Below are 21,063 nucleotides of genomic sequence, written 5' to 3' on the forward strand. Positions count from 1 at the left end.
TTTGTCGCGATCGCGGACGACGACGATGACGTTTCCGAGACCGCGGGAGATGACGATGACGTTTCCGTGACCGCGGGAGATGACGATGACGTTTCTGTGACCGCGGGAGACGACGATGATGTCTACACAGGTGAGGGAAGTTCATGATTTTGCCGTGATCGCGGACGACGACGATCACGTTTCTATAACCGCTGCAGTCAATGATGATGTCTAAACGTACGGTACGCGGAAGATTTCATGATAAAAAAACCAAATTTGCTAGTTAGAATTTTTTATTGCTGCATTATTTCTTTACTTGAAAACACCACATTATCATAATACTACTTTATGACAAAGACAGGGGTTGGTGTGTAGTATTATTTAGAAAATTTGGTTAAGCTATAAAAATTGGTATCGGTATCAAGAATTGAGAATCTATACATTTTGGTATTAACACCCACTAATTGTTGAAAAAGTAGTCTTGAAAAATTTGGAATTAGTCTTGAAAAGTCTGGAATTAGTCTTGAATTTTATAATGGAAATAAACTAGACACCCTGTATACAGATCACCCACACCTGTTTTGCGTCCAATCAATGTCTATCTTGAACTAATCTTGTCTGTTTGTTTACACAGGTGATGAGCCAAGATGTCAAGAAGGAGAACCCACTACAGTTCAAGTTCCGAGCCAAGTTCTACCCCGAGGACGTTGCCGAGGAGCTGATCCAAGACATCACTTTGCGCCTGTTTTACCTTCAGGTGAATTTTCTAAGTACTTTGTAAACCTACAATTTCATTTGAAGGCAATATGTTATTTGAAAGCTTTTTACTCTCAAACTAGAGGGGAAAAAATCTTTACTATTTAAACACTACCTCTACAGGCTAGGAGGGCTATAGGTGAATAGTGCCCTGGGCTGCAAAGTGATTTGCAGGGTGTCTACCAGTCGGGAATTCCGGGAAATTCGGGAAAAAGTCGGGAATTTGGAAAGGTCGGGAAAAGTCGTGAAAAAGTAATGAATTTCGGCCGAAAGTCGGGAATAATCTAACCTTTCAAAATTAGGGATGAACGGGTCCCAAAACTTTTAAAAAATGTTCTGGATCTTATATTCCTGATCATTGGGACGGGATTACATTTGAGGGGTGTGGGATGAAATGAAAATGCATCGGAATTCCAATTCGATTCAGTGATGATCAAAATAACGATTTGAATCATGGGCATTCAGTATCCATATACGTTATTGAATCAGTATCTATATACATTATTGGGTCGTCCCCATCTTAATGATTGATAATTGATAATTGATCCGTATTTATACGCTATTGAATCAGTATCCATATGTTTTTGAATCAGTATCCAAATACGTTTTTGAATCAGTATCCAAACGTTATTGAATCAGTATCTACATACGGTATTGAATCAGCATCCATATAGGTTTTAAATCAGTATCCATGCGTTATTGAATCAATATCTATATGCGGTATTGAATCAGTCTTCATATACGTTTTAGAATTAGTATCCTTACCTTATTGAAATCAGTATCCCTACGTTATTGAATTAGTATCCAAAAACGTTTTTGATTCAGCATCCATACGTTATGGAATCAGTATCTATATACGGTATGGTATTACATTACTGTTAATCACACAATGAAACAATTAAATGGGTGATAATATTTGATGGGTCACAATGATGGGTGTGTAAATAGGTATGAATCAGTATTCATATACGTTTTAGAATTAGTATCCATACGTTATTGAAATCAGTATCTATATACGTTATTGAATCAGTATCCATACGTTATTGAATCAGTATCCAAAAACGTTTTAGAATCAGCATCAATACGTTATGGAATCAGTATCTACATACAGTATTGAATCAGTATCCATTAATACGTTTTTGAATCAGTATCCATATGTTATTGAATTAGTATCTATATAAGGTATTGAATCAGTATCCAAATACGTTTTTGAATCAGTATCCATACGTTATTGAATCAGTGTCCAAATACGTTATTGAATCAGTATCCAAATACGTTTTTGAATCGGTATCCATACGTTATTGAGCCAGTATCTAGGCTATATAAGTTATTGAATCAGTATCCATATACGTTTTTGAATCAGTATCCATACGTTATTGAATCAGTGTCCAAATACGTTATTGAATCAGTATCCAAATACGTTTTTGAATCGGTATCCATACGTTATTGAGCCAGTATCTAGGCTATATAAGTTATTGAATCAGTATCCATATACGTTTTTGAATCAGTATCCATACGTTATTGAATCAGTATCCAAATACATAGTTGACTGTTACATCGATACTGTTACTTTGACTATCAGTATCCATATAACTTATTGACATTATTCAAATCGATTGACATTAATTATATAAGTTAATCACTGAGACATTGCTTAGCCATACAAGTTATTACCATCCAAGTACATGGTATACACTGAGACATTGCTTAGCCATACAAGTTATTACCATCCAAGTACATGGCATACACTGAGACATTGCTTAGCCATACAAGTTATTACCATCCAAGTACATGGCATACACTGAGACATTGCTTAGCCATACAGGTTATTACCATCCAAGTACATGGTATACACTGAGACATTGCTTAGCCATACAAGTTATTACCATCCAAGTACATTGCATACACTGAGACATTGCTCCGCCATACAAGAAGTTAAGTATACCTTGTAGTTCTGATTCTATCCTCTTATTTTATCAATGTAAACCAATTGAAAGATTCATTATTTAAATCTTACAATGGTTTTTATTTGTTTAAACCCAAACATATCTTTATTTATAAAATCAATAAAATAAAATAGGTAACATGCTTAACAACATGATGCTGCAAGTAAAAATTATGAAATAGGCAAGAAGCTCACTGATATTTCCAGAAATACTGGTTCTTCTGTGATTGCAAACAGATATTTCACTCCACTGACAAGTATGAATAGAAAAATTCCGTGTTGCTTCGAATTGAGTTACATAAACATTTTTTTTAATCGAATCGTTGCTTTGAATTGAAATGTTTTGCTGCTTGACACACCCCTACATTTGATATGGGATTTTCTCGGCATATGATTTGTTTCGATCGTCAGTGAATTTGCTGCGTCGCGAGTGACAACATATTTTGACGAATGTACCGTGACCGCGAGAAAAAGGTGTAGTAACATGTAGAATGGACCGAGTTTTTGGTCGGGATTTAAATAAAAATGGTAATGAAAAGTCGGGAAAAAGTCGGGAATTCCATTTGAGAAATCTGGTAGACACCCTGGATTTGGCACTTCTTTTTAAAACTTAATTAGCCGAAAACAAGTACAAACAACACTATTTGTAACGTCTTGTACTTAGCACTCCTGAAAATATTAGATCGGCTGAAAAACTGTGTAAGTGGTTCAAGCTTAGCTGAGTTTGGTGTTGGGAACTCGTCAATCACAGCCCAAAAAAAGTGCATCAGTGCATATATTATAAACATTGTGTCTGTGCTGGACAGTGAGGACGGAAGCCTACACAGTATACTAGTAAATCATAAATCATAAATCATTTTATTTGACCATTAAATACATATTGTACAATAGGCAAATCATACCAAGAATTACAATTTAACTCTGTAGGGCCGACAAGTATTCTATCTCAGTCAATTTGATCAAACTACTCGTATTAAACTTTAAACTATTTAAGTAAAGGCTCTGGAAAGGGAATGAACGTGCGGCAATCAAATTAACAAACTATAGTGTAAAAATCCCTACAGAGTCGTCGGGGCCCAATTAATATATTTAAACGAAGAATTTGGTGTGATATGGTTTAAAATTAAAATTAATTTAGTACTAATATCCTTTGTAATTAATTGTTCAAAAATCTAAACACTTGCAAGACTCGATTCTTTCACCGCCAAAAGACGGGATTTAGAACTCAGACGAAAAGTCTCGAGGTATCAAAAGGACGAAAAAAGAGAAATAATTTAGACGTAAAAACTATACTGTAAATCTAATAAACAAACGTGACTGTTATAGTTTTGAATTTATTCAATTAAACCGAGCCAACTTACGGCCACCGCTAGTAACTGGCATAATGAAATTGGCGGGTATGAAGCAAGTTGGCAAAAACTAATTTATTAAAATTTAGATATTTAAAATCAAATTTGGAAACGAGAATGTGAATGTTAAACGAAAATTTAACGTTAATCGTGGTAATGTGATTAACTAATATAGCTAACCTTTGGGAAACGAATTATCGACATGACGAGATTACTTTGACGACAGCGTACGAAGGAATAATTCTCTTCCTTCGCCAAATCAAGGTTTCAGCTCAGCCGAGGCTAATGCGCTCTGGTGGCGAGTGTAAGGACTAGTCAACAGCTGATTGGACATTTTATGTTAGGCTAATCTTCGTCTCTCGTCTGTCAACAAACACCGGTTTGGGGTTATGTTTTGGAGTCGTCGGCGTTAAATATTGGTAAAATCGGTCGGTTTAACTTTATTTGATGAATTGGCGTGCTATTACTGATAAATATGTCGTGTGAGTAGTGATGTAAAATACCCGGGTCAAAATCCATAAATACCCGTTTTTTTTTTTTTGGTATTTATGAAATTGATTGAAATTAATTTATATTCACCCCTAAATATGTTATTGTTATCATTACATGAAAAATTAGGATAGTCTATAACACCTTTTACAGTAACTTGAAGCTTTGCTAGTACTTTTTATTTAACCCTTTCAGTGCTAGGCCAATAATTCATATTTTATAAGACTTTTTTGTTTGCCTTTTAATTCCATTACCCGTTGTTGAATTTTAACTGTCATGCTGTCACTGTTTTATTAATTAGGCTAATTTTGAATAATAACACAATAAGAAAATATATTAGAAAGATAAATCCCGGTATTTGTAGTAAACATCAAATAAAACTTAGTTTTTGTTGTAATTTTCCTGGTTTTCCTATAAATTTTTATGTTCTGATAGCATTATTTGAAACCGAAATCTCACAAAATCAAAAGACATATAGTTTACAATGTAATATTGAATTTAACCCTGATTTAGTTGGACGAGGTTATTGTAATATAGCAATTTTTGGGAAACTAATGTTTTGCAGCAAAGTCTCAGGAACACATTTACTACTACTAAAACTAAAAGATTGCATCTAAATAGTCCGTGACTAGCTGGTGCTGCTACCTAGTAACGCATTGAACAACTATCTGCAGCGCCATCTGTTCGCAATCGGTGGCGACAGCTTAAATACCGGGTTTTGACTCCCCAGTCTTCAAGCACAGATAGCCGAGAAGGCTAGGGCGTGTGTCACTTGGCCAGTGGCATTCGTCTGCTCGGGTTCGAATCCCGTCCTGTGTGGCAAATAATTGGTGACCTGTGTGTTTGTAGCGATATACTACAACCACTGGGGCATAGTGAGGTGTTCATAATCCTTGGTTTAGACATACACCTCGAAATCATCGGATTGGGCGAATCTTTTAGCTAAGTGGTTGGTAGTGTATCCTATGAACATGCAGGTCACCAATGGCCGTTTTGCTATTTTTTTTTAAATAACCTTCCTTTCTATATCCCTTAGGGTTTTTTTAAAACAACGATATATCGTTTCATAGCACTGAAAGGGTTAATGATTTAGCATTTTTTTTTTTATAAAATAAAGTTTAAAAATAAGAATGGGGTTTCGTTTTTTATCAAGACAACACCTCATCAGAGAAATGAACCTAAACCTACTTCTACTGTTATTAAATTATGATAGTTAAAAAATTTTATCGTATAAATGGCTTGGAAGGCTAGACAGACCTAAGGCAGAATGGCAGAATACTAAAAGTAATTTAACTTTTCTGTGTTACCGCTTAGTTGGAAAAATAATATATTTGTATAAACCTACTAAAAAAATGTATCTCCTGTTTTTTGGTCTAACTTAAGAGTTTGAAAGATTTATTGTTCTTTAGATTTAAATGTTTTGTATCACAAGTTTATGAAATTAGTTTTTTTTTTTTTTTTTTATACCATTGATACCAACAAAAGATCTAAAACAAAAATATTATTAAATCCTGCCATCCTACAGATTGAATTTTAATTATTTTCTTAAGTTGTTTACACGCCTAGGCCACTACTAGGTTAAATTTTCATGTATTTATAAATAATAATTATTACTTTGCAAATAATTTTTCTTCACTTTCAATAAAATAAATTCATCTATCCATCATAGAAATTAAAAAATCATAAGTAGTCAGGACCAGTGCAAAAATTTAAATCCATGTGTGTAGCCCCTGAGCTGTTGGACATAATGTAAGACTAAATTACTTACGTAATTCCCGTCACAGCTCAATAAAATATGTCTATTCAGGACATGTTTCGGTGTTAAAACACCATCGTCAGCTTCAGGTACATAGTGTAGAGTTAAACAATTATGTATTTATTCGTGTCCGTACTGTGTTTATCTTCTGACGATGTTAACAACTGATCAACTCTACACTATGTACCTGAAGCTGACGATGGTGTTTTTAACACCGAAACATGTCCTGAATAGACATATTTTATTGAGCTGTGACGGGAATTACGTAAGTAATTTAGTCTTACACCAGTGCAACCATGCGACCAGGGTATTTATGCTGATTATGCTTTTTGCTCAGACCTGGGTATTTATGGCGATTGTACCCAGAAGTAAAATGCTAGTAGGGACCATATGAAATTTTGTTTAACACATTTTATCATCATTTTACTATCCTTACAGGGTTATAATTGCAAAAAACATCTCAATCTTCTCTAACGTTAATAAAAATTATAAATACCCAGTTTTTGGGTAGGTATTTATCCGGGCCTGGGGTAAATTCCCGGGTAAATACCCAATTTATATGTACCTACCCACTGGGTATTTACTCGGCCCACATCACTACGTGTGAGTGTATGTATATACTTCACTGTGATTAAAACTAGGCCTACGTTCTTTGGCCCATAGCCCAAGCTATGGCCAATACATAACCTTGGAGTAGACTATTGTGGATGGTAAGTTGTGGTGTTTATTTAATCGTGACATGTTTTACCCCCCTTAATATTTGGTTCCTTACAACGTAATAGGCTAAACTCATAACTTTAATTTTTCTACTTATACAAACTCTTGCTATGATTGTTGTTTTGTGTTTTTTTTTTTTACACAGTAGCCTTTAACAGTGTGACTTTCTTATAAACTTTTTTGTCTTAATTCTTTTTGTGCAATTAATTCAAAAACATATGAATCAGGAGTTTAAATGATATAAGTTTTACTGTACTTTTCATTTTATTTTATAATTGAGGGCTAATTAAGGTTGAGTCAGACAACAGGAAGATAATTGGCTTAAAGTGGTATTATTACAAGTGATTATCTAACCAATTTACCTGAACACTTGATTGGTTCTTATGTGAAGAAGCTTCTAAGCTAACAACGCATTGAATATCAAAAATGATGAAGGCAAGATTTTTCTGTACCTAACTTTTATTGTAAGCAACCACAAAAAATGTAATTGCTGTCAACATGGTTTTGACATGTGAATATTGTGTTAGCTAAAATGATTTTTTATTACTGTAATGTGTGGTGTTGACAGGTGAAGAATGCCATTCTGTCTGATGAGATATATTGTCCGCCAGAGACATCTGTGTTGTTAGCCTCGTACGCAGTGCAGGCAAGGCATGGAGACTACAACAAGAACATCCACAACTCTGGCTTCTTGACCAACGACAGGCTGCTGCCTCAGAGGTAAAACTCTCATCTACACACACACTACGCACTGGAATAAACGGAAGAAAATAAGTCGTTACTTTGGTCATAAAAAAATCAAGTCAATTATTAAATGTTTTTAAGCTCTCCAAAATGATTTGGGAAGAAATTAAAACATTTTATATTTTGGAGATCAAAAATGAGAAACCTCTATTTTTACCTCACAAAACCCCCAAAATATTTCTTACCTTAAGTCTGATCATGCTGGTTCACAAACTCGTTTGATTTTGTACCAAAATTTCATCAAAATTAGATAATTTTTACGCAGGTTATCGTGCTAAAGGACATATCCATAATTATATGAATGGTGTTTTTGGCTTCTGGGGGCATCGAAATGAAACTGAAAATCACTTTTGTACCTAAACTAGAAATTTTTTCTTTGATTGCTAGATATTAATATATAATACAAGTCACCTAAACCTAACAATTTACTATGTGACAGCTGGTGTTGTGACAAAAACAAGCTGGTTTTGTTTCCATTCTGCTACTTTTGCCTTAAAAATTAAAATCTTAATTTTAAACTTTAAGTCTCAATAAACACTTAAACATCACATTACTTGGTCTGCAGAGTGATGGATCAACACAAGATGACGAGGGAGGAGTGGGAGCAGAGCATCACCACGTGGTGGAATGAACACCGGGGGATGTTGCGTGAGGACGCCATGATGGAGTATCTCAAGATAGCCCAGGACCTGGAGATGTACGGTGTTAACTACTTTGAGATCCGCAACAAGAAAGGAACTGAGCTGTGGCTTGGAGTCGACGCTCTTGGACTCAATATCTATGAAAAAGATGACAAGTGAGTGTCCCTATTAGGCTCTACAGAGAACTATTTACAAAGAGCATTATTAAGTGGTTTTGTTTTTCTCATCAATGTCACTACTACTCAAGAAAACCTAATCCGCCTTTAAAAAATATACAAGGAAACGCTCTGTAACACTTTTGTATATTGGTTCCTTAGGTCAATACAATGAAAAATCATTGTAAACATGGGTCTAAAATGCCTGGTTTTTGGCCGTCTGGTCTCACAAAAATTTCAATATCTTGGTTGCTTATTAATCGATCTTTAATTTTGAACTCTTGTTGGATTAGTCATACGATGTTCTACTCTTAATAGTTTTTAGTAGGATCTCTTGGTTCTAGATATTTAAGATAGAGCATTTTGAATGGTTGCCATTTTGTATTGGTAGAATTAAGAAATTTGGTACTTTGTGCAAAGAAAAGTCCTATACGTCATTACTTATGTTCTTGAGTCAATTTCTTTTGGGGTTCATAATATATGGATATATTTGTAAAAATCATATACAGACAGGAAACAAGAAATTTTAACCCATGACGTTTTTTTTCATCGTTTTGACCTAAGGAACAGTATATAAAAGTGTCCCAGAGCGTTTATTCTTGTAATATTAAACTAATTAAGGTTGAATTTAAAAACAGCAATAAAACTATTAATTTGAACTAGTTTTCTTTCTGATAGTGGTTTCTTCAATAATAGGCTACTGTTAAAATGTTTGCAGTCTAGATCACAAGAAGTAGATGCTCTTTCCTCTGAATATTATTCCAAATCTATATATATAATACGTGAAGCCGTTTTTTGTTAACGCAACTCCTCCCTTATTTGTAAACCAATTTCAACGTTTAAGGTGTCAAAAGATTCGTCTCAATATGTAGTTTTGCAATAAGGTTTTAGAAGTTTAAAATTCCTACTCTGAAGAGCGTGAGACCCTCTCAAAGGTCGGGTTTTCCCCATAAGAAATACATTGGAGAAATTTAAAAACCAAAAACAGCTGTTTATAAAAAGAAACTCATTAGCTTTTTGGGAGTAAATATTAATGTTTGTAATATTCAGTAGGTTAAGACCAAGTTAAACCGGTAATCAGTTTTGTAGGAAGAACAGAAAATGCCTCAAGTTCAAAGAAGAAATATTGAAAACGTGAGTAGGAGACAATTAATAGTAAGATATCTTATGCGTATGAGGAGAGTAGAAATAGAGAGGCCTGGTCTAACAGACAACCATCCAGATACACATTCACTTGGTTATATGTATAATATTTGCCAGTTCTGCTATACATCGATGGTTCTGCTCAGCAACTCACTTTAGAAGTGAAAAAATGTACGAAGCACATAGTGTTGTCACGGTGGTAAAGTAAACTTGCCTAATGTCAGATCAAATGAATGCATGCAAGAAATGTTTACTTCTGACAATGACAAAACAAGATATTTCAAAACATTTAGTATAAACTATATTTAATGCCTTGACTATGATTAGTTCAAGTAGTAAGATTTTACCAAATCTTGGCGGACCTTATATCTTTATTGTAAACTTTTGTATTACTCGCTCTACTTCAATTGAGAAAAAACACAAATGGATTGTTTACTTCTAGGTTATGTTTCCAGTACCTAGGGAAAACTTATACAAGGTCTATTGACTGAATTTACCAACACAATCCAGACATTTCAAGTCAAAAATAAGAAGTTTCAACAACTCATTTGCTATTGAAAGTTTTAGTGGCAATATTAGACCAAACATAAGGGAAGGAATTAGTGTTTAAGTATTCAACGATCAAGTTGTTACGGTCAAGTTTATTTTTATGTTTTAGGAAAGGCAAATAATATACGCTGTTCAAAAAGAGAATACGAAAATTGCTATCCAAATCGTATAGCTACAAGAGTTGTCCAACCTATTTCAACAAATGAATCCATACTTTCAAAACGTTGGGACAGGTATTTAGAGAAACTCCACTGAAAAACGTGAGACTGACAGACAACACGTTAAAATATGTTAACCAACTTTCAATGGTGTTGCTGTCATAATTCAAAGCAGATTATGACAGTTAAGTTGGCGAAAAATGGACCACATGAAATGGTTGATATCACCTAACTTTTAAGGGTTCTCCACGAAGAAAATTTGCTTGATTAGGGGGATGTCTCAAAGAAATAAAATGACCCAACTTAAATTACTAAACACAGGTTATCAGTAGGCCTAAGGCAACATTTTTCTTCAATTCCCAATTCTGGAAAAAACTAAGTTGCAACATGTTAACTCGAATTAAAGCAGATCGTTTAGCATTCATTAGAAGTTATCAATTAAAACTGAGAGCAGAAATAATGTAGGTGCAGGCCCACTTTTATAAACGGGCAGACTGGGCATATGCCCAGGGGCGCCGGTGGTTGGGAGGTGCCCGAGGGGCGCCCTGAACCACCACCCGCACTAGGAAAAATAGGGTTTTATCAGCCGGGATTTCAAAAATAAATTGGGTGGATTCAACTTGTAGTTAAGAGATTTTCCCTTATTGCAAAAGTAAATAAATACAACAAAATTGAAAATACTCAACCTTCAGATTATACCTCGTGTAGTCAGGGAAAGGCAGGCAGCAGTGTGAACCGGGCGCACTCACTATACTATCAGAGGCAGGGAGGCCTGCATGGTGGAAGGAAAATACATAGGTGTGCTATTCCCATCATATGCTGATGTCACTCAGATTGCAAACACCATTTTACCATTGAGAAAAATTATAAAAACAATAACAATCAAATTAAAACAAACAGGGTGTCTAGTAGTCGGGAAAATCGGGAAAGTCGGGAATTAGTATTGAATTTCAAAATGGTCTTGAAAAGTCGGGATTTAGTCTTGAATTTGATTTCAAAGTCGGGAATTTTCATAATTTTGCCGCGATCGTCGTCTTGCGTTTACGTAACCGCGAAAGCCAGTGATGATGATGTCTACGCGGCATCGGGAAATGTTCACGATTTTGCCGCGATAGTAGACGACGGCGATGACGTTTCCGTGACCGCGGTAGATGACGATGACGTTTCCGTGACCGCGGGAGACGACGATGATGTCTACACGGCCGCGGGAAATGTTCATGATTTTGCCGTGATCGCGGACGACGACGATAACGTTTCCGTGACCGCGGGAGATGACGGTGATGTCTAAACAGCCGCGGGAAATGTTCACGATTTTGCCGCGATCGCGGACGACGACGTTAACGTTTCCGTGACCGCGGGAGATGACGGTGATGTCTAAACAGCCGTGGGAAAAGTTCACGATTTTGCCGCGATCGCGGACGACGACGATGACGTTTCCGTGACCGCGGGAGATGACGATGACGTTTACGTGACCGCGGGAGACGACGATGATATCTGCTCGGCCGCGGGAAATGTTCATGACTTTGTCGCGATCGCGGGAGATTACGATGACGTCTCCGTGACCGCGGAAAATGACGATGACGTTTCCGTGACCGCGGGAGACAACGATGACGTTTCCGTGACCGCGGAAGACGACGATGACATATCCGTGACCGCGGGAGACGACGATGACGTTTCCGTGACCGCGGGAGACGACGAAAACGTTTCCGTGACCGCGGGAGACGACGATGACGTTTCCGTGACCGCGGGAGACGACGAAGACGATTCCGTGACCGCGGGAGACGACGATGATATTTGCTCGGCCGCGGGAAATGTTCATGATTTTGTCGCAATCGTGGACGACGACGATGACGTTTCCGTGACCGCGGGAGATAACGATGACGTTTCCGTGACCGCGGGAGACGACGATGATGTCTACACGGCCGCGGGAAATTTTCATGATTTTGCCGTGATTGCGGACGACGACGATCACGTTTCTGTAACCGCATGTCTAAACGTACGGTACGCGGAAGATTTCATGATAAAAAAAAACAAATTTGCTAGTTAGAATTTTTTATTGCTGCATTATTTCTTTACTTGAAATCACCACATTATCATAATACTACTTAATGACAAAGACAGTGGTTGGTGTAGTATTATTCAGAAAATTTTGTTAAGCTATAAAAATTGGTATCGGTATCAAGAATCGAGAATCGATACATTTTGGTATCAACAACCACTAATTGTTGAAAAAACTAGTCTTGAAAAATCTGGAATTAGTCTTGAAAAGTCTGGAATTAGTCTTGAATTTTATAATGGAAATAAACTAGACACCCTGAACAAATATATACTTATATGGCAATACATCAGCTGATTTTTTAGGTGACGTCTGCAAATTACGGGAATAGCATGTAGGCCAGCTGTAGTCTACAGGCCTACGGTTCACGTGGCTCTCCATCACGTGGCTCTCCATCCCAGTCCCGACCCCATCCCCACAAGTCACAATCACAACTAGGTACCAACTACCGCGCGGCGCCAGTCCAGTAGTACAGTACTCCACCCTCAGTAGTCAGTAGGTTGTGTTCTTGTTGTGCCTGCTGAACAGTCTTCAAATCAGTCACAACACAACCTAAAGTCAGTGTTGACACTCACACTACAGTTAGTGAACCAGTAATAAATAAATAGAGAAGGTGTTGATACAAGTAAGTAGGGTAGGGTACATAAACAGTGAAAAATGCATACAAAACCTAGTGGAGCCGAGAGCCGCAAGCGGTTGGCTCAAAGAAAACAAACTCAAGAAGCAGTTTTAAAGAACGTGAGTGAAGAACGTTTTAATGACTGGTTTATTAACCAGTATTTCCATTGATACGGAATTGAAAACTCCCTCCCGAAACAAAACTGGTAAAAAAACACGCTAATGTATAAATATATATATGCATAGGCCTATAGTAGAACCATGGAAAAAATATACTCCTTAGTAGAATCTTGTTCAATACGTGTGTAATGCAATGAACTGTACTGTACTGAACAGTAATCCAATCACTGTGTAGTGCATTAAGATTGGTGCAGGGCAAGAGGCATTCGCATAGCAACTTGTCAAGTTCATTGCACTCACCCCAACCCCCAATACACCTGCTGTGAATTTCGGCGAACTGATGAGTCAACTCCCCCCTTCCCTCCTCCCCTCCTGCACTGCTGTGGTCAAAACCTTTATAGTTATATATATATATATATATTATATACATATTATATATATATTATATACATATTATATATATATATTATATACATATTATATATATATTATATACATATTATATATATTATATACATATTATATATATATATTATACTGTATATATATATATAATGGGGGCGCTGCTTTTGGGTTTGCCCAGGGCGCCACTGACCCTTAACGCGGCCCTGTGTAGGTGAACCTTGACGACGCAAACAGAGATATTTAAAATTAGTTTCTAACAAGTGTTTAAACAACTCTAAGATGTGGCTACAATTACTCGAATTTAAGCATAAAGTTTTCATCGGCGTTATGTTTCATACTATGCGGCTCATTGAGCCGCACGGGTTCTCTAGTTATATATAATCAGGGTGTCCGGCAACCGGGAAAAGCGGGAATTATACTGAAATTCTGTAATAATGGTAGTAATGTGAGAGAATTTTTTGGGGATAGATTTTTTATTTTAAATATTCAACAATTATTGAGAGCTAAACAGAACACATGTAAAATCTTTCGCCATCCGGAAAAATGTATTAGCGTAAAATTCTAAATCAGCATGTTACGAAGACGACAGGCTACAAACGCCTTTTTCTCGAATCCGTCCAGCCCAGGACCAGGATTCTAGCTACTACGTCAGAGCTCGGTTTCTGAACGACGGCTTGACGCGTGAATACAACAACTAAATTCTATGTATAATGGCATGGGACTGGCATCTTTGGTCTAATTTCTCGGCTACCTGCTACACTCGTCTAGATTGGCAACTCAGACAAGCAATTTTGTTTTTCCGTTCTTATGTGTAATGTTGTCATAATAAAACCTGGCAAGCCTGGTATATGCTGCTCATGAGGTTAACCTCTACGCGCTACGGCACTAATAGCCACTTCTGCAACTCAACATTTCTCACTCGTGGCCACCCTTCCCCAACAGCTACCTAACTGCTACCCCAGCTAGAGGCCTTACTTCTTCTGCCACATAGATGGGCTTTGCTAAGTGGTGATGTGCGCATGTTTTTAATCGGTTTTGCGGCTTGCATGAGTGTGTTGCTAAATTTACCCTTAAAAAATGCCTTGGGAAAAAATTGAAGTTACTTGGGAAATATGCGGGAATTCATCTGAGCCGATTTGCTGTACATCCTGATAACAGTCTGTTGTATTAACCTGTTATTTTATTTCATAATACCCTATCCGATCTTGTTGCAGGTTAACGCCCAAGATTGGCTTTCCTTGGTCAGAGATTCGAAACATCTCCTTTAATGATAGAAAGTTTATCATCAAGCCAATTGACAAGAAGGCGCCAGATTTTGTGTTTTTTGCTCCTCGAGTGCGTATCAACAAGCGCATCCTAGCTCTGTGTATGGGCAACCATGAGCTGTACATGCGACGGCGCAAACCTGACACCATCGATGTGCAGCAGATGAAGGCCCAGGCCAGGGAGGAGAAACAGGCCAAGCAGTTGCAGAGGTAAACACTTGTCACTACTACTTCACTACAAGAGCCATCTCTAAATTTCTAGTTTAAATACTATTCCTATGTTTTGCATATTGAGATATTCTTTTTCTCCTTTAACAGTAAAATGAAAAATAGATGTGTATTAATGATCTATTCCATCACATTTTTTGCTTGGTAACGCAGCCACCAAGAGCTTAAAACTGATTCATCTTAAAGACAAACTTAAAAACAACTACTAACAATGTATATAATTATATTTTTAAATGACACGCTTGTAGGTGAGGTTATAGTTAATGGATGAACTTAGTGGGCTCCATTCACATTAGTTGTGTGTTTATCCAGAACCTATCAGGTGCACATAATATGATTTAACACAAACACACAATTGTCTGATACTTCCGTGTGTAATTGGACTAGTCCTGAATAATCAAGTGGAGCGTACAAATATTTTATAGGTCTAATGTTAATCATTTCAGAACAATTGTAAAAATTAAATAAAACCTAACTGTTTTGTGATATTGTTTTTTTGTTTTTTTTAGGGAAAAGCTTCAATTAGAAATAGCAGCAAGAGAAAAGGCAGAAAAGAAGCAGCAAGAGTACGAGGAGAAAATTAAATCAATGCAGGATGATTTGGAGAAAAGGCAAATGGACTTAGAAGCAGCCAAGGTATAAAAAACTGATAAGGGTTTATCAGGGTATCTAGTAGTCGGGAAAATCGTCGGGAACCAGTATTGAATTTCAAATGGTCTTTAAAAGTCGTGAATTTTATGGACCTTGTTATATCTAATTAAATAATAATGATTTATTTGCGATCGCGCAAGAGCTTCTGATTACGTTTTTGTGACCGCAAAATACGATGATACTCAGGGCCGTATTTCCCTAACGGCGATTGCCGGGGGCCTTGGCCTAGGAGAGGGCCTCACTTGGGGCCTCAAATTTTTTTTTTTTTTTACCATGACCACGGGAGATGACACGATGATGATGATGTTTACACGGCCGCAGGAGATGTTTGTGATTTTGCTGCTGCCGCGTAAGACAACAATCACGTTTTCGTGAGCGCGGGAGACGATGATGATGTCCACACAGCCGCGGGAGACATTCATGATTTTGCCGCTATCGCGCAAGATGACGATCACATTTTCGAGAACGCGGGAGACGGAGATGACAAAAGTGTTGCACCACTCACCAAACGATATACACGTTCACCACTCACTCACTCACTCACTCCCATGGCCATTTATGCCCAAGGCGGGATTTGGCCGCACCAACAACTGCTTTCCATCTCTCTCGATCTTCTGCCTCTTCCACTTCTGCCCCCACTTCTCTGACGTCCCTGGAAACACTATCCCACCATCTCTTCTTGGGCCTTCCTAATGGTCGTTTCCCTTCTGGCTTTCCTATACTTGCTTCTTTTAGTAGTGAACCTCGTTCTCTCCGTAGTGCGTGTCCTGCCCACCTTATTCTCCTTGCTTTCACGTGTGCTACTACATCATAATCATTGTACATATTCCTTATCTCCCTATTATGCCTTTTTCTCCATTCCCCATTTTCTTGTATTGGTCCATATACCATTCTTAAAATTTTGTTTTCAAAAACAATCATTTTGTTTTCTTCTTTTTTATTTAAAATCCAAGTTTCAGCTCCATATGTTAATACTGGTCGAATTATACTATGATATATTTTTATTTTCGTTTTATGTGAGAGAATCTTTGAAGTCAACAATTTCTTACAAGAATACATACATTTATTGGCCTGAGCAATCCTATAATTTATTTCCATTTCTTCACTATTGCTGCTTGATATAATTACCCCTAGATATTTAAATTGTTCAACAACTTCAAAAGTATGTCCATCTATACTAATTTCATTTGTCCTCACTTCATTTGGCTGTCTCGTGAAGTGTATATATTTTGTCTTCTCATCATTAATCTTTAGGCCCATTTTTTCTGATTTTTTTATGAACAGTCTGGTTAGCTCCTCTAGGTCATTTCTGTTTTTGGACAGAATTACTACATCGTCCGCAAAAGCTAGGATGTTTATTTTTGTTCCCATTTCTAAACCTATATTTGTTTGTCTTACTTGTTGGAGGGCCTCTTCTAATGCTATGTTAAATAGTATAGGCGACATTCCATCACCTTGCCTTACGCCTGTTCTTACTTCAAAGCTTTCTGATAACTCTCCATCTACTTTTACTTTGCATTTTGATTCATTCAAGGACATTTCTACTAGTTTTATTAGTTTTCTGGGGATCCCAAACTTTTCCATCTGCTGATATATTCTTCCCCTGTCAAGGCTATCATAGGCCTTCGAAAAATCAATGAAAAGCCCATGTACTTCTTTATTGTATTCCCAGTGCTTACTAATAACTTGTTTAAGTATGTGAATCTGGTCCATTGTAGATCTCCCTTTTACAAATCCTGCCTGGTGATCCTCTATTATACTACTTGTGTATTCCTCGAGTCGCTTTTGAATAATCTTTGATAAAACTTTATATCCATGACTGAGCAAAGATATTCCTCTGTAATTTCCACATATTCCTTTGTCTCCTTTTTTATATATTGGCACTATTATAGATTCTTTCCATGTTTTTGGCATTTTTTCTTCGTTCCATACTCTACATATTATATCATGGAGTTTTTCTAGTGTAGTCCTGCCACCTTTTTTAAATAATTCTGCTACTATACCATCTTCTCCAGGAGATTTGTTATCCTTTAAGGAATTTAATGCTTGTTCTACTTCTTCAATACTTGGATTCTCAACAAGAGGTTGTACATCATGGTATATGGGGATTTCTTCATTATTGTCAATTTCTTCCCCATTTAGTAACTCCTCAAAGTGCTCTCTCCATCTGTTGGTCACTTCCTGTTTCTGTACTAAAATATTGCCCTCTTTGTCCTTAATGCCAAATGCATTTGCTGTATATCCACTTCTGAAGTGCCTAACACATTTAAAAAAGTCTCTGGCATTTTGTGCACTCTGATCTCTTTCTGCTTTTTCTAGTAATCCCTTCAAGTACTCTCTCTTTTTCTTACGCAGGGTTCTTGTGGTTTCTTTGTTTACTCTAAAATATTCTTCTCTATCTTCGTTAGACTTACTGTTCAACCACTTCTTTTTCCTCTCGCTTCTTTCCAGTATAGCTTGCTCACATTCTCCATCAAACCACGTTCACCACAAAACTGTAAATTTAAACTCAAGCTTTCAGAGCTAGCGAAATGTAACTTGCACTCTAGCACGAATTTACCAAAACGGCAAAGTACGAGTCCAACAAAATCACTTCAAAACGAACGAACGAATAGCCGGGACAAGAATGAAAAGCAGAAAGACCCTCTCCCTCTTCTCTCCTCACCTACGTCACAATTCAAGAGGAAGGTAAAATCACTTACTGATTGGCCAGCCGAACAGAAAAAAGCTGAGACTCTTGACAGCCGGCACAAGACGCTGCAGCGAAATCGCTGAAAAATATGGCTCGTCCTCCCTTTTTCTCCCGGAGCCTGTCCCAGACGTAGTCGAACAACCAAACACTGACACTGACATTGTCTGCGGTCTTGGATTTAGAGGTTATGTATGATGTCAGTTTAGAGTTGCGACTAGGCCTCCACAACAGCCAACATCTGGCTGTTTAACTTTCGTGGTAGTGACGTGGTAATAACAAACAGTTCAAGATAACTGTTTGTAATTATGAATGAAGTTATTTTTACCCCCTAAACATTTGGCCTGTTACAATATAGTAGTTATTTAATGTGTTAAGAAGAGTTTGAACCCGAATTGGCTAGTTAGAATTTTTCATTGCTATTTTTTCTATACTTGAAAAACACTTCATTTATCTTAAAAAAATACTTTATGAAATACAGACAGGAGTTTGTGTAGTATAACCAAATCATTTAGAACATTTGGTAAATTCTAAAATTTAGACAAAATCCTTCCGCTGGATTTCAAGATACAGTAGAGCGTCAAAAATCTGAAAAGTAAAATATCCGAACCACTCCTGAGGGTTTTAAAATTATGAATTAGCGCAGAGACAAGAGTTGTTTTACAATTTCGCAGGCCAAACAGTCGGCGCCCGGCGGGGAAATGAGTAAATGTGCCGAGCTAGTCAGTGTTTTGTTCGTTTCCAATGTATAAATTCTACATATTTTTTTCAAGAAACGAATTACTGTAATACCTAAGTACAACAAACCATTGTTTTTATTTCATTTACCCTATCCTAGAACTGTATTTTTAATACTATATGCCTAATTATTATGTGTCTATTAGGCATTTCTAGGCTATGTTTGAAAATGCGAACAAATCGGTAATCTGAACTACCTACGACCCCAATTGGTTCGGATTTTCGACGCTCTACTGTATTTATTACAGACAGATAGACAAACAGACATAGCTCGTATAGAGTATAGGACTGTATTAATTATTTTAGTTAATTAGTCTTTATTGCAAATGTTCTTTTAGCCTTAAAAAAATTTGTTTGTCATATTGTAGGTAACTAAAATGTCTTTTTTTTTATACCTCCATTGCAGGTCTCAAGTAGACTAGCTTTATTCTTCCTAGAGTGTAAAAATCTCTTTTTCTCATCACCTGTTCATTTTGCTTACTTGTTGAATTAAAAATATTTTCAATTTGTTGTTAACGTTTATAATGTTATCTATGTTCATTACATCCTGAATGCAATGTCACCTCTAGACTTCCCATGTAATGTAAAATTTTGAAGCCAAGAAAATATATGAAGTTGAGGACTCGACTACTGTATCTCAACTCAACAGAGGGTACCAGTGTATTGGGTTAAATATTAATTAAAATCAATGCAGTATCATAGCAAACAGCTGATGATTTATCACTTAACACAGAATATTGTCATGAGTTAGTAGACCATCTCATCAGATCGCACCACTTTTTTTGCTTCAAATCTTTATATTACATGGGAAGTCTATTCTGAGTCAATGCCTCTACTGTATCTCAAGTTGATCAATCAGAGTGTTATATCATTGAACAGTGCAGCAGTAACAGTAATCTATTATGCTTCTCATTGCTGCTCTTATATCTAGTACAAACAACTTAAAGAAGTGTCGGCCTTGTAAAGCCTATATGATATAAATTAGAAAGTCTCCTGTGGTTCATGTGTCATCTCTCTTACTGAGTTATATACTCATGTTGCGTAGGAGATGATCCGACGGTTGGAGGAGCAGCTGAGACAACTACAGGCTGCTAAGGAGGAGCTGGAGCAGCGCCAGAACGAATTGCAGGCTATGATGGAGCGGCTGGAGGAAAGCAAGAACATGGAGGCTGCTGAGAGAGCCAAACTGGAGGAGGAGATCAGAGCCAAGCAAGAGGAGGTGTCTCGTATACAGACTGAGGTCACGGAAAAGGACCAGGAGACTAGGAGACTGCAGGTACTTTCTATATTTACAATATTTTGATAATAAGCTTCATAAAGGAGGAAATCAGAGCCAAGCAAGAGGAAGTGTCTCGTTTACAGACTGAGGTCACGGAAAAGGACCAGGAGACTAGGAGACTGCAGGTACTTTCTATATTTACAATATTTTGATAATAAGCTTCATAAAGGAGGAAATCAGAGCCAAGCAAGAGGAGGTGTCTCGTTTACAGACTGAGGTCACGGAAAAGGACCAAGAGACTAGGAGACTGCAGGTACTTTCTATATTTAATATTTTGATAATAAGCTACATAATGGAGGAAATCAGAGCCAAGCAAGAGGAGGTGTCTCGTATACAGACTGAGGTTACGGAAAAGGACCAAGAGACTAGGAGACTGCAGGTACTTTCTATATTTACAATATTTTGATAATAAGCTACATAATGGAGGAAATCAGAGCCAAGCAAGAGGAGGTGTCTTGTTTACAGACTGAGGTCACGGTAAAGGACCAGGAGACTAGGAGACTGCAGGTACTTTCTATATTTTCAATATTTTGATAATAAGCTACATAGAGGAGGAAATCAGAGCCAAGCAAGAGGAGGTGTCTCGTTTACAGACTGAGGTCACGGAAAAGGACCAGGAGACTAGGAGACTGC

The 21,063-nt window shown here is 37.1% G+C and overlaps 1 protein-coding gene across 3 annotated transcripts in view; it reads left to right on the top strand.

Annotated features, from left to right (window-relative positions):
- Positions 1-21,063, top strand: part of LOC128988203 (moesin/ezrin/radixin homolog 1) — a 68,034-nt gene that overhangs the window by 43,175 nt on the left and 3,796 nt on the right. For all 3 annotated transcript variants that reach the window (XM_054409468.1, XM_054409467.1, XM_054409469.1), the window contains 6 exons: positions 614-736; positions 7,560-7,711; positions 8,301-8,531; positions 14,795-15,055; positions 15,583-15,709; positions 20,197-20,427. In XM_054409468.1, the coding sequence (XP_054265443.1) occupies positions 614-736; positions 7,560-7,711; positions 8,301-8,531; positions 14,795-15,055; positions 15,583-15,709; positions 20,197-20,427 (1,125 nt within the window). The remainder of the gene's footprint in view (positions 1-613; positions 737-7,559; positions 7,712-8,300; positions 8,532-14,794; positions 15,056-15,582; positions 15,710-20,196; positions 20,428-21,063) is intronic.

Source organism: Macrosteles quadrilineatus, unplaced genomic scaffold (genome assembly GCF_028750875.1).
Source record: "Macrosteles quadrilineatus isolate MER2022 unplaced genomic scaffold, UCM_ALF_1.0 Scaffold_2__2_contigs__length_208266976, whole genome shotgun sequence".
Lineage (NCBI taxonomy): Eukaryota > Metazoa > Arthropoda > Insecta > Hemiptera > Cicadellidae > Macrosteles > Macrosteles quadrilineatus.